Raw genomic sequence first — 12,734 nt, 5'->3', positions numbered from 1 at the left:
GTGTGTGTGTGTGTGTGTGTGTGTGTGTGTGTGTGTGTGTCTATTTCAGGATGGGAAACATTAGCTGTGGTCATTTTATTTTTCCACAGCAAAGTAAACACAACTTATCAAAGTAAATGTGTTTCTAACAATCAATAGAAAAGAATAGAAAGTAGAATCTTTATTGTCACTGGTACAAGAACAATGAGGTGCAGTTGCTACTATAATAAATAATAAATACAGTTTAAAGTGGGAGGGATGTTGGTTCCATTAAAGTATAAATAAACATGCAGTTTATAAATGAAGTGTGACGTGAGTGTTGGCAGTGCAGTTATCCTCCAATCAGGGTGGAGGTAGGGCGTGTCTGACAGCCTGTGGGTAAAAACCTCTGTTGCGTCTGTTTGTCTTCGACCTGATGGAGCTGTAACGTTTACCAGAGGGAAGGAAAAGTGAGTGTGCAGGGTGTGAGGGGTCTTTGATGATGAAGTCTGCCGGTGTAAATGTCTCTGAGGGGGGTTAGTGAGGTGCCTCTGCTGCCCTCACCACGCGCTGCAGTTTCCTCTTGTCCTCCACGGTGCAGCAGTCGAACCTGAGTGTGCAGCAGTAGGTCAGAAGGCTCTCGATGGTGGAGCGGTAGAAGTTCACGAGCAGTCTCTGGGGTCGTTGGGCCTGACGCAGCTTCCTGAGAAAGTACAGCTTTGTTGTGCTTTTCCTACCTTGCAGTGAATAAATGTGAGGAACTGGAATTAGACTTACCCGCACCCCCACTCGTTTTCATATCTTAGTGAGGACATGTCATTGACATGTTTCCCCTAGCTGCTTACTATAACCATCAAAAATGAATGTTAACCCTAACCATAACCTAACTGTAACCCTGAGACTAAAACGTGAGGATGTGACTGTTGGCCCTCACAAGTATAGTAGCAATATGTGGGCCCCACAGAGATGTCTAAACAGGCACATACACACACACTCTCTTACTGCTGCTAGTTTTATCTCACCGTGACGGAGACGAAGCTCCGTCCTCTCCGTTCCCCGTCTCCCTGTTCAGAGCTTTCCTCTGTTTTATCCTCACGTCTCTCTTTGCTCTTCCTCACTGTGAAGAATAAAATATGTAAGAAGTTTTGAGTCTCAGCTTCATTGTGTTCGATGAGCTCATATGAAGTAAAGTCAGCCGGGTTTTTAGGAGGTTGGTGAGAGAAGCTGCAGTCTTATTTATTTAAAGAGTGTAATTGCAGCACTGGCCGGTGTTATTTCTTCCTTCATGTTCGTGTTTGAACTTGAACATTTGAAGCTGTTTATTGAAATGCAGACAGGAAATGGTGCACCATTGTTAAATAACCCAACAGGTCGTTTTCATTGAAGGGTTTCATTGACTTAAAGCGGTTTTGTGCAGACAGCGCTCCTCTGGATGTGTAAATTGGTCAGCTGCTAAAGCATCAGGATGATTAGATTACATCAGCTGAGCTGTGTTAATCTGGGATTTGTAGCTGGCTTTGATCTCAGAGATCTCACTTTCTCCCTCTCCCCCTCCTTCTTTCACCTCGCCCAGGGTGGCCGGAGGCGAGCTCTTCGACTTCCTGGCAGAGAAGGAGTCCCTGAGCGAGGAGGAGGCCACGCAGTTCCTCAAGCAGATCCTGGATGGAGTCCACTACCTGCACTCCAAGCGGATCGCTCACTTCGACCTCAAGGTACGTCTGCAGCTGAACTGAGTCCACCGTGTGTGTGTGTGTGTGTGCGTGTGTGTGTGTGCTATGTGTGCGTGCGTGCGTGTGTGCCTGTGCTGTGTGTGTGTTGTGCGTGTGTGTGTGTGTGTGTGTGTGTGCGTGGTGTGTGCGTGTGTGTGTGTGTGCTGTACCCACTGATAAAAAAGATCAAATAGAAGCTGTGCGATAGTTCAGTGGCTCACATTAATAACACGCAGGGCTGAGGATGTTGTGCACTCACAATGAAAAAGATCTAAAAACAACGAGTCATTCATGACTCTGAGTCTGTCCGTGTCTCCTACAGCTTGTCCAGGTTTTTCCAGATCTTGGCTCATTGCTGTGTCAGAAAATATATGTATGCTTTAAGATGATTTCCACTTCCTGCCTCTACACTGTGATGCTGTCCAGTGAAACAGAAGGAGATTCGCCAAATATTCAAACATAAAGAGAAAATTGACGATGAAAACGGATCCGTTCATGTTGGGATAAAACGACTGAAACCATCATTAACATTTAATTAACTGTGCACATATAAAAACCAAACTGGAGCCCTGATAAACTTTGCTATGTGAAATATAACGATGTTTAAAATACCTGTGTGAGTTCAGATGATCTCAGAGGACACAAACGTGTCTGAGTGAGCGCGCCTTTCAAATGCACTTCCTACATGCTAACTAACTGGCTGTGTGATGTTCAATAGTTTGATTGTCTCGGTTTTCCAGGGATTCGTCTCATTAACGTCCTTAAACATGAGAACCAAACGTTTGTCACGGTTTTATGAGAACACTTTGGGAGATGACGCTCGTGTTTGTGTCTCAGCGAAACCCTCGGAGTGTCCTGCTCCTGACCGTCAGCTGACTGGAGCGCTGATAACGATACGGTGGCATCTTTCTGACCACTCTGGTTTCTCTCTGTGTCTCCGGGCTCATAGTCATGACTAATCTGTTGTTTAAGGTCTCTGTTGTTACTGGACAGTTTTCCAGAGGGACGAGCAGAGGTCAGGAAGCACTCGGCACAGTGCAGCACATTATGTTTCCTCCCTGCTGGACGAGCTCCAGCGTTTCTGGCTGTGAGTGTTCTTTGTTTGTGTCTCGTCATTATCATTGATCAGTTTTCCACTTGCGCGGCGTCCTGGTGTCCTCGTACATCACAGTTTGGGACACGCTGGCCTCAGGCCTGCAGATAATGATAACCTCTGAGCTCAGCCGCTCGTGATCAATGCCGGAGCTTTTACCGAGCACCGCAGCCTCCGCTCCGCGCATTAGCCGCCGGTATTCACTGCTCAGCTTCAGACTTCATTTAATATACTTTACTTACTGATCCCACTAAAGTCAGGCGTCTTTTATATTTCCACCCGTGTTCTGGTCATATGACGCTTCATAAGATGTTTTGTGAGTTTTAGTTGGAGGCTGTTTACGCTGCTTTTATAAGGAAATGCAAAAGTTTTCTTTTCCAATCAGCTGTTAGAGACCGTAACGTGACCTGTGAACTCGGTGCGTATAATCATTCAGCCCATAATCGTTTAGAGTCACCTGCGCTTTTACTGGAAAGTATATGAAATGAAAACTCGGCTCTATCTCTGTTTACCGATCGTGTCTGTGTTTGCGTTCGCCGCCTTGTCGCAGTTTCCACTTTGCTCCTGGTTTAAGGTGTCCACACGATGCAGACCTGCAACAGCTTGTAACCCACATTGGATCATCTTCCTTCACTCCAGCATCAACATGAGCATAAACAGCGCTGCTGGTGGAGCAGAGAACAGAGCGGGCGAGCTGTTGTCAGCGCTGCCCACAGCCAATCTGTTCCTCCCCGCACTGAATCCCAGGCTCGTAATCGTGCTGAAAGGACGAGACCTGAAGGGAACGCGGACTCGTCTAAAGCTCGTCTTTGGCTTTCTATCCTTTCTCCCACTTCCTCGAGAGGTTTCCACTCATGATTTGCATGGGATTTCCATCCCTGATGAGCCTGCTTCCTGCCAGACTCTTCCTGTGTGCTCCTGCCTCCTCCTCTATTTGCACACACAGGACACGCTGTGTTTCCTGCACACGTCTGCTCTGTTTCTGGACGTCTGAGCTGTTTTTCTTTGAAATCATGGCGGGCAGATGGACGTGCTTTATGGAAATGTCACCTCCTCCTCTGTCTAATCGCTTCAGTTTGATTTTTACAGTCGATTCATAACAGTTCCCTGAAAGGTGGATATTAGAGAGACGATCAGGTGTCAGCAGCACTGTCTGACAACCAGCCTGCTGCAGAGGAAGCGCAGAGAGAAAACCTGAACTGTGTGAGAGATAAAGGTTGATGACATGCAGCTGTTGAATGTAAACATGTGGAGTGAAAGGAGGAGAAGTGTTGTGTGCATCATGGAAAATCACAGGAAGTCCAGAGCTGCACATGTTGGCTCAACAAAGACAGTTTGAAGCCTGATCTGAAAGTAGAGCTGAGTCCATAAGAGCGCCCCTGACAGCTGAAGGCTCCGCCTCCCATTTACTGTTAAATACTCATAGCGTCTGTTTGGATAACAGGTAGTCTTTAAGATGAGACAGGCCTGATTATTCAGGAATTATTAGATTATAAATGATGATAATTATAAGTCCAGTTCCCGTCTGGTTCGGCTGATGAATCCTGTTTTCTTTGCTCCTCTGCAGCCGGAGAACATCATGCTGCTGAACCGCTCAGTGCCTCACCCGCGCATCAAGATCATCGACTTCGGACTCGCCCACAAGATCGATTTTGGCAACGACTTTAAAAACATCTTTGGAACTCCAGAGTTTGTAGGTCAGTGTCCCACAGCTGTGCACACGGGGCTTTGTGTTTCTGACACTGCTCTGTTTCCCACCATGAACACACACACACACACACACACACACACACACACACTGCACCACCCTGTTCTCCTGGCTTCATCCCAGAGGTTGCATATTGTGAGACTGGGCGCCAAATGTACCGGAGGGACCGAGAGAGAGACCTGATAATAGGCCGGAGATTATCAGAACTGGCCCCTGCTGCCTGCACACACACACACACACACACACATTCTTGTTTTGATATTTTAGTGAGGACATCTCATTGCCACTTACCCTAACCATCAAAAATGAATGCCTAACAGTAACTAAGTAACTATAACCTAATTGTAACCCTGACACTAAAACCACATTTTGAGTCTCACACTCGTGGGGACGGGCACTTTGTCCTCATAAGTGACTGTTGGTCCCCACAAAGATGTCTAAACCAGTACACACACGCTCGCAGAGACACCAGTGCCATCTGCCCTCATCTACTCTTCTCTGGGGCAGCAGCCAACCCTCCGCCTGGTGCCAGTGCCCACTACCAGCAAGATCCAGGCCAAGGCCAGAGCACGCTCCCGCTGCAGCGGGGTGTCAGCGGGCAAATGGTGTAAATAAAGATCAGGTGGAAGAAAGCCAAACGATGTGTGGGATAGACGATGCTGGAGAATCGAGTCAGCTGCAAAACATAAACATTCATGCTTTCCATAGAATAACATGTTCTTTATTTGTTCTCAGCGCTGAAAACCTAAAGTGTTGAAGCAGCAAATAAGAATAAAAGCTCAATATAATAAAATAAGTTTCAAGTTGTTGTTAGTTGGTATTTTAAGCCATTTTAAAATTTCAGTAAAGTCTGAGGCAGAAAAACTGAATCAAAAGTTAAAAGTCAAAGTAAAGTTTAAAAGCTTTTCCCTCCACGGCTGCTCTCGCTGCTCCTGCAGGCTGTTTGTTTAAAATCCAGGATTCTTCAATCCTGCTCGTCTCTGCTCGTCTCGTCTCCGGTATGAAGCGAGCAGATGAAATGGCAGATGTAAATGTAAATGCCAAGAATAATAATGGATTGCATTTATATAGCGCTTTCAAGGCACCCAAAAGAGCTTTACAATTCATTCACACACTGATGGAGGCAGCTACGGTTGTAGCCACAGCTGGTAAAGTGTTTTGCCCAAGGACACAACGACCAGGACAGAGAGAGCAGGGGGATCGAACCAGCGACCTTCTGGTTACAGATGTGCTTCCCAACCCCCTGAGCCACGGTCTTGCTTTTGCAGTTTGCATTTGCAGTTTCAGTTTTTGCTCTGCCTCGGGAACGCAGCGCTCGGCCGCTGCAGGGCGAGCTGGAAAAGGTGAGTGTGTGATACTGACGGCGGCGTGCTGGGGCTGTAAAAGCAACAGGAAGTTAGTTGTTGTAGTTCGCCCTGCTGTTCTGGCTCGTTTACCAACACAGTCGGCTGTTAGAGGCGAGGCCCTGATGCACGGCTCATGGAGGAAATTAAGGTAGTTTAGATCCTTTAACACATGATTGCTGCAATTTGCATCGAGTTGTTCTCCGTCTCTGCGTCGCAGCTCAGTCACAGCTCCACACAGAGACGTAATGAAACGTACGCTAACACAGCGCTGCACCCAAATGTAAAAACCACACCGATATACAGACACTTCTGCAGGTGGGAAACACTGTTAGCTGATTTATTGTCAATAATAAACTAATAACGGCTGAAAACGTGTTGTTCACAGTCTGGAAGCATTTGATTGGCCCATAAATGGAGTTGCAGGAAAAACGATGACATCATCCCGTTGATTTTTGTGGGTTCTTCTTTCAGATGAAGGATGTTTTGTTTCAGCACGATTAGAAATGAATTCAGTGATTTGTCTTTGATTATTCACACATTTACAGACAAGTGGGGAGAAAAGAAATCGCAGCTTTAGCAGGCGCCACAAAAAAATCACACCTCCGAAGGAACAAACAAATCAGCGAACCTAGCCCAAAGCGATCGTGCGCTCCAGTAAAGCTCAGCAAACTCTGAGAAGAATTAGTGTGGAGAAGAAGTAACGTCTGTGTGCCGACCTGACTGCTAACAATCTGCTGTTTCCTCGCAGCTCCTGAAGTCGTCAACTACGAACCTCTGGGCCTGGAGGCAGACATGTGGTGAGTAAACACGCAGAGCTTCATCCCAGCTGTGCGTCTGCTGTAAAATACATCGAGGATTTTCATGGTGTTTGATGTTCGAGATGTTGAAAAGCTGAACTCTGTTTCTCTCTCCTGCCTCCGCCCAGGAGCGTCGGTGTGATTACCTACATCCTGTGAGTATCTCAACCCCGCAGCAAACCTGCTCTGGCACAAACTGGATGTGAGCGATGGAGCTTTTTGAACCTGCTCAGCTTGTCTGACTGTAATTGGAATAATTACAGGATCAATCGAGCCGTCCGCTCGTTTTTCTATTGCAACCAGAGGAGTCGCCCCCTTTTGGCCATCAGAAAGAATGCAGGCTGACGGCTTTTACACCTGATGGGAAGGGACCAGGTTTTATGTTTCACTTTGCTGTGTTTTCACTCGCTGAGCGTGAGCAGCAGTGTGTTTGCCAAGACGCGGCGATCTCAGCGGCGTCTCTCTGACCTCGGTGGGCGAGTCTACGGTGGCCCTGAGAGCTCAAATGCACTGAAACATCAGAAATTAGCAGCAAAAAAAAATAATTCAAAAGCTCATAAAAGGTGACGGCCCAGCTGCGAAAATCACGAGCTAACAGGAAACAGCTGAGCAAACACGTGTGTCCGCGATTATGAATCATGTGACTAAAACACGCGTTTCCTTCCATCTTTGATCTTTTTGACTCTTCTTTTGTCTTTTGTGCGAAGCCTTTGTTTTTTTTCTTGATGGCGCTTTGTGTCACACCCAAACCAGCAAACACCCGCAGAGCGCTTTAAAGATGGCGTCAGAGAGCTACTGTTGTGACTGTGTTCGTTTTAAATATCAAGCTGCGAGTCGTCGACTGCATGCAGCCCACAGCTGCTGTATTTCCACGGTCAGCGGCTGGTTTTCACCTGAAGAACGTTTTGTTCCAACGTCATCATCAGTTTCTTTGATTCCTTTGTTCTTCGTGGTTTCATTTGAGGAAGAGTTGAGCTCAGTCACCAAACGAAGCCGTCACAGGGTCAGCGACACACTTCCTGTGGGCTCGCCGACTGTCACGCTGTGATGGGACCCGCTCTCATCGCACGTCCAATTATCCACTGACTGAAAAGGTTGTTTAATATAAAACTGATTTATACTAATAAATCCCTGCAGTGTTTGATTATTTTTAAAGAAGTGTCCTTTTTAGGAGGATGTGTGCACCCCGGCACACTGAACAGCCCTGTTATTAAAAGCTTGTTTTTCCTGCTGCGCACTCTGGAACCTAAATGAGCCGAAACTCGTCACGATATTTAAAACACTTTGAACAGATCAGATCTTTGCCTCTGAGCCACAGATGGGATTTTCCCAGTCCTGATAATCTCTGCATGTAACTCGCACGTTAAGCTGTTTTTAATATTTGGAAACTTTTCTTTTATTTGCTCTGATTCTTAAATATTAGCGCTAACGTGCACTGTTGTTTGAGGCTAGTCTGCTTAAGCTAATTGACTCTGGACTTTATCCTGCTCTGCCGAGTCTGCTTTGATCTTATCAGCATGTCGTTGGGTTGATAAAGCAGCTCAGCTCGAAGGATCGCAGTAGTCTGATTAGATCCAACAAATTCTCCTGAGTTCACGTAGTTTGGTCTTTAAAGCAGCTGTTTGTGTGCTCTGTGTTTGTGAAGCAGTCGCCTGCAGACGTGTCAGCACAGTTTAATTCAGCAGCAAAAGTGAAGTTCACGTCCTGGACGACCCGCCGGTCGACTGCTGCCGGCTCTCGATGATCCCGGCGCCTCTCTGTGTACTCGGCTGAAGGCTTCCTGAGCTCCCGCGCACCTTTATCCTTCAAAGTGACACCTACACCAATTTTTCCAAAAAACAAATCGCACATTAGTTGCGTTTGCCTACACAAACATGCGAGCGTGCCAAACAAAACAAGGCAAAAGAGAGCGAGAGAGAGCCAACCTGAAGGTGTCATCAGAATATTCAGTAATAAGCAGCTGCAAACAATACAAGCTTTTCAGTTTGCATGATACACAATCTCAAACAAATGTGTGTGTGCTCACACACGCACGTGGGGTATTGATATCTTGTGGGGACATCTACCCAGTCCCCACAAAGACATGAATACAAACGCACACTCACACATGCATCCCTGTTCGTGGCGTCCGCCCACACAGCTGTCACAGCTCAGCCTGGCAAGGTAGAAAATAGATTGTTCTCAGCTTCTTATCACAGCAGAGCAACAGAGAGGTGCGCTGACTCTTCATCTCTCTAATGGATGTAGTGTGTGTGTGTGTGTGTGTGTGTGTGTGTGTGTGTGTGTGTGTGTGTGTGTGTGTGTGTGTGTGTGTGTGTGTGTGTCGTGTGTGGTGGGTGTGTGTGTTGTTTGGTGGTTGTTTGGTTGTTGTGGTGGGTTGTTTGTGTGTTGTGGTGTTGTCTGAGCGTGACACGATGACCACAGAATCATAAACAGTGCTCTGGGTAATGAAACGCGCTCTTATTTCCTCTTTCATCAGGCCTGGCGTGCCGTGCGCCACACAGCCTGGAATCATATGAGTGAACGCGGCGCCTCTCTGCTCTGCTCACGCCCAGTCTGGCTTTCAGTCTGGTCACAGGGCTTGATTTCGGCCTGGTGCTCAGTGCACGAGTGTTTTGGAGAACCAGGAGGTAAAACGTCACCAGGCGTCCTGACGTCACGCTTCCCTGCCGATTGTATCGCCTGGCCTCGTAACGAGCCGCCGCAATGACTCGTTTGTTGTGAGCAGCTTTATACAGTCGATAAATTCATACATTTCCGCTCAGCCTGAGCTCGACCTGCACCAGCTCCACGCCTCCCCCAGATCACATGTTAATTAGCAGCTGGTGACGGGATGCAGGAGTCGGAGCAGAAGGGGAGGCCGGGTTTGTCGGGAACTGCTGTTCGGTTTAACGGGCTAAAGTCCGGGAGGCCGAGCCCTCGTTAACGTGCACGACTGCTCAGCCCTGCGTGTGCTGCGCCGGGGTCTGTCCATTAAAGCGTGCTCCCCTCAGTGCATCTGCTTTGTGTGTGCGTTCAGTGGAGGTGTGAAGGTGCATTAAATTCCTGCACTCACACCGAGAGCGGTCCAGCTGGTTTCCCTGAGAGTGTTTGATAGCAACGCTTCACTAACGAGTCAGTTATTTGCAGCTCTTTAATCACATTCACTCAGCAAAGCGTTGTACGGTTGTAGTTTGGATTTCAGGGGCTGAAGCTCATCAGCGTTTGGACTAAAATTCCTCTTCCTTTGATTGCACGACAGCTGAGCTGTAGTCAGAGAAGGTTCCACCTGATGTGATGCAGAGCTGGTTTGTTAAAGTCCTCACACAAAGATAAAAACCCGCCAGCCTGCACGTTTCTGACCTCTCCGTTAACCTTTCTCGTCCTGCAGCCTGAGCGGAGCCTCTCCTTTCCTGGGCGACAACAAGCAGGAGACTCTGGCCAACGTGTCGGCGGTGGACTACACCTTCGATGAGGAGTTCTTCAGCAACACCAGCGTGCTGGCCAAAGACTTCATAGCGAGGCTGCTCGTCAAAGATCCAAAGTATGTTCTGTTTCCGTTGTATCTGAGATCACAGCGGCCTTAGAGTCACATCAGAGCAGGAGCTGCTTTAATCACGACAAACGTTTCCATGCACAGCTGCCAGGCTGCAGGGTGACTCCTTCAGACACAAGTCTGCTTTGAGGCCTTCCTGCGTATCCTGACTCGAGGTGTTTGGTTGACGGTGTGATTTCCTCCAGTCAGCTGAACAACAAACGAACACATTTAGTCTTCAGCTCTGAGTCTTGGCTGTAACAGCAGCGTTTAAACGACGCGCTGACTTCTAAATGATCGCTCTCTGATTGGTCTCGTTTAATCGCTTTTAAAACGCTGACAGGAAAATTGAATAGGTGCTTTCTGCAGATATTCCAGCTACGCCTGCCTCCTCGCTCGGCGCCGTGCCTTTTGGCGCTGGCTCCTAAAATTGTTTGGACTGTTCCCTCGTTACAGAGTTGCTGTAGCAACAGCTGAATGGCTGCAGCTGTGCTCGAGGACAGTTACCGCCATCAAGCTCTTTTCTGCTCGTAATTACGCCAGCTCCTTTCAAAACAACGGCGTGAGAACGAGGGGGCTAACAGAGGTGATTAATTGTAGGTGTGAGGATGATTTCATTTGGATAACCTTAAGTCAGAGAGGAGACGGTGAGGGGGGGGCATGCGCTGCTGTAAACAGAGAGACTTTACCAGCTTCGCCTGATGGGGCTTTCAGAGATGACGGGCCGAGAGCTTCGTAATGGAACGGCTTTTAATTGATCTGCATCGAGGTTTGCATTCACTCGGCGGCAGGAAGATAATGAAGAGATGCTGTTATGAAGTCTGCTGGGTTAAAGCTGCACCAGCACAGGCCTGGAAGTCTGGGAACCTGTGTGGTTGGTGTGAATGCAGTCGCCTCGGCTGCAAACGGGGATGTGGTGGCGATCGGGCCGAGCCGAGAGGAAGCGGCGCCTTCGCCAGGTTCCCCAAAATCTATGTAGGACGTACGGAAACCTTTCCTGAACAACGGGCTGTTGTTGGACTGAGGCCGTCCCTGAAGCACATCGAGCTTTACTAAATATTAATCATTAATGTTGGTGCAGCACTCTGTCAGGTTAACTTCTGCTTTGTTTGGATGAAATGTGAGCGTTTTAAAATCTGTCAGACTGTTGTCTGTCTCAGGAAGTAGCACCGAAGTGCATCACGTAGATTTGTTCCCTTTACTCCGACGACCACGCCGAGTTTCTCGGTACCGCCTTTCATGAGACGCCGCGTAGAGAAGTATCGAAAGAGGAAACTGAATATTCCAGGTTAACAAAGAGCAGCTGTTATATTTTTATTGCTCATTAGGTGCAGAGTGACAAAGGTCAGCTGTGTAATATCAGCAAGCGATTATTAAAAGACGCACAGAGACGTGGCCGAGGCTGCAGCCTGACACGGACGCACAGCTCGCACACCTACAGCCAGTTTACACTCACCCGGTGTGGGTGTCTGTGGACTGTGGGAGGAAGTAAACCCACACAGGAAGCCTGGCAGGTTCAAACAGAGGGCAGCAGGTTCAAAGCACACAAAACATTTTACAAATAAAACCAAAAACACATCTATAACCTGTAACTGCCTCAGATTAAAGCAACTAAGATGAAAACAATTAGGAGAAAGTCCTGCTGCTGTCAGGCTTCGTGTCTCCATCCCAACTGTGTGTTTCCTTTGTAAAACAAAATAATCAGCATTAATGCACAAAGAAAAAGACCGAAGCTGAACCGCAGCAGCTGGAACATCTGACGGTGAATCATCGAGTTTCCTTTTCTGTCCACAGAAAGCGAATGACCATCCAGGACAGCCTGCAGCACCCCTGGATCAAGGTGGGACTGATGTCAGCGTTTGGATTTTGTTGTCTGAGCTTTTCTAGCTTTAACATTTATCTCGTTTTGTTTCCTATAATCAGCCAAAGGACACTCAGCAGGCTCTGAGCAGGAAGGAGTCGGCCGTCAACATGGAGAAGTTCAAAAAGTTTGCAGCCAGGAGAAAGTGGAAGGTGAGAGTTTTCCATCTTACTGGTTTCTACGCTCACACTGAAGCTTCAGGAGCAACAAAATACATTTCCCATGATGCACTCTGAAAGCTTCTTGCTACAAAGTCTCCTCATTGGTGCTTCGCTGTCACTGCTGATCGCCGCGGGGTCGCCGCAGCCATCAGATTCACCGCCGGCACTTTACTGCATGTCGGCTTCGGTTCGTCACAGCTGACCCGGCGACGCTCCCGGCCAACACAACGCAGCGGTGTTTGAACCTGCGGCGCTGCTGTCGCCATGTTTCTGTCTTCTGTTTGGTGACTCACAGCAGCTCCTGGCTTTGCAGCAACCTTCATCTTTGAGGATTTATTTATGTTTGATACACAAAAACCTCCAAATCACACAAACATTAAACGCAGCTCAGGCTCATCTCGAAATTCAGAGGGAAGAATAAAAAACTGCAGCGACACAAAGAACACCTGCTTTTAATAAATGAATTCTTATTAATTGGACAAAATCATTTGTGTTTATTGATCATTTGAGGTCATCAGTTCGCTCTCTGGTGATGATGGTTGATATATAATCTGTAACATCGACGTGAAGCTGGAACATTTGCAGAC

The 12,734-nt window shown here is 47.6% G+C and overlaps 1 protein-coding gene across 1 annotated transcript in view; it reads left to right on the top strand.

The window, feature by feature from the left end:
• Window positions 1-12,734, top strand: part of dapk1 (death-associated protein kinase 1) — a gene marked incomplete in the record, with an annotated part of 66,706 nt that overhangs the window by 29,705 nt on the left and 24,267 nt on the right. Inside the window, 7 exon segments of the mRNA XM_042220135.1 lie at window positions 1,532-1,670; window positions 4,328-4,457; window positions 6,563-6,611; window positions 6,740-6,766; window positions 9,982-10,134; window positions 11,920-11,965; window positions 12,049-12,138. Of these exon segments, the coding sequence (XP_042076069.1) occupies window positions 1,532-1,670; window positions 4,328-4,457; window positions 6,563-6,611; window positions 6,740-6,766; window positions 9,982-10,134; window positions 11,920-11,965; window positions 12,049-12,138 (634 nt within the window).

The sequence above is a fragment of the Haplochromis burtoni genome, unplaced genomic scaffold (assembly GCF_018398535.1).
Source record: "Haplochromis burtoni strain Fernald_Lab_line unplaced genomic scaffold, NCSU_Asbu1 Contig_43, whole genome shotgun sequence".
Lineage (NCBI taxonomy): Eukaryota > Metazoa > Chordata > Actinopteri > Cichliformes > Cichlidae > Haplochromis > Haplochromis burtoni.
The sequence above is the reverse complement of the archived record's forward strand: the minus strand, read 5'-3'. Positions and strand labels throughout refer to the sequence as shown.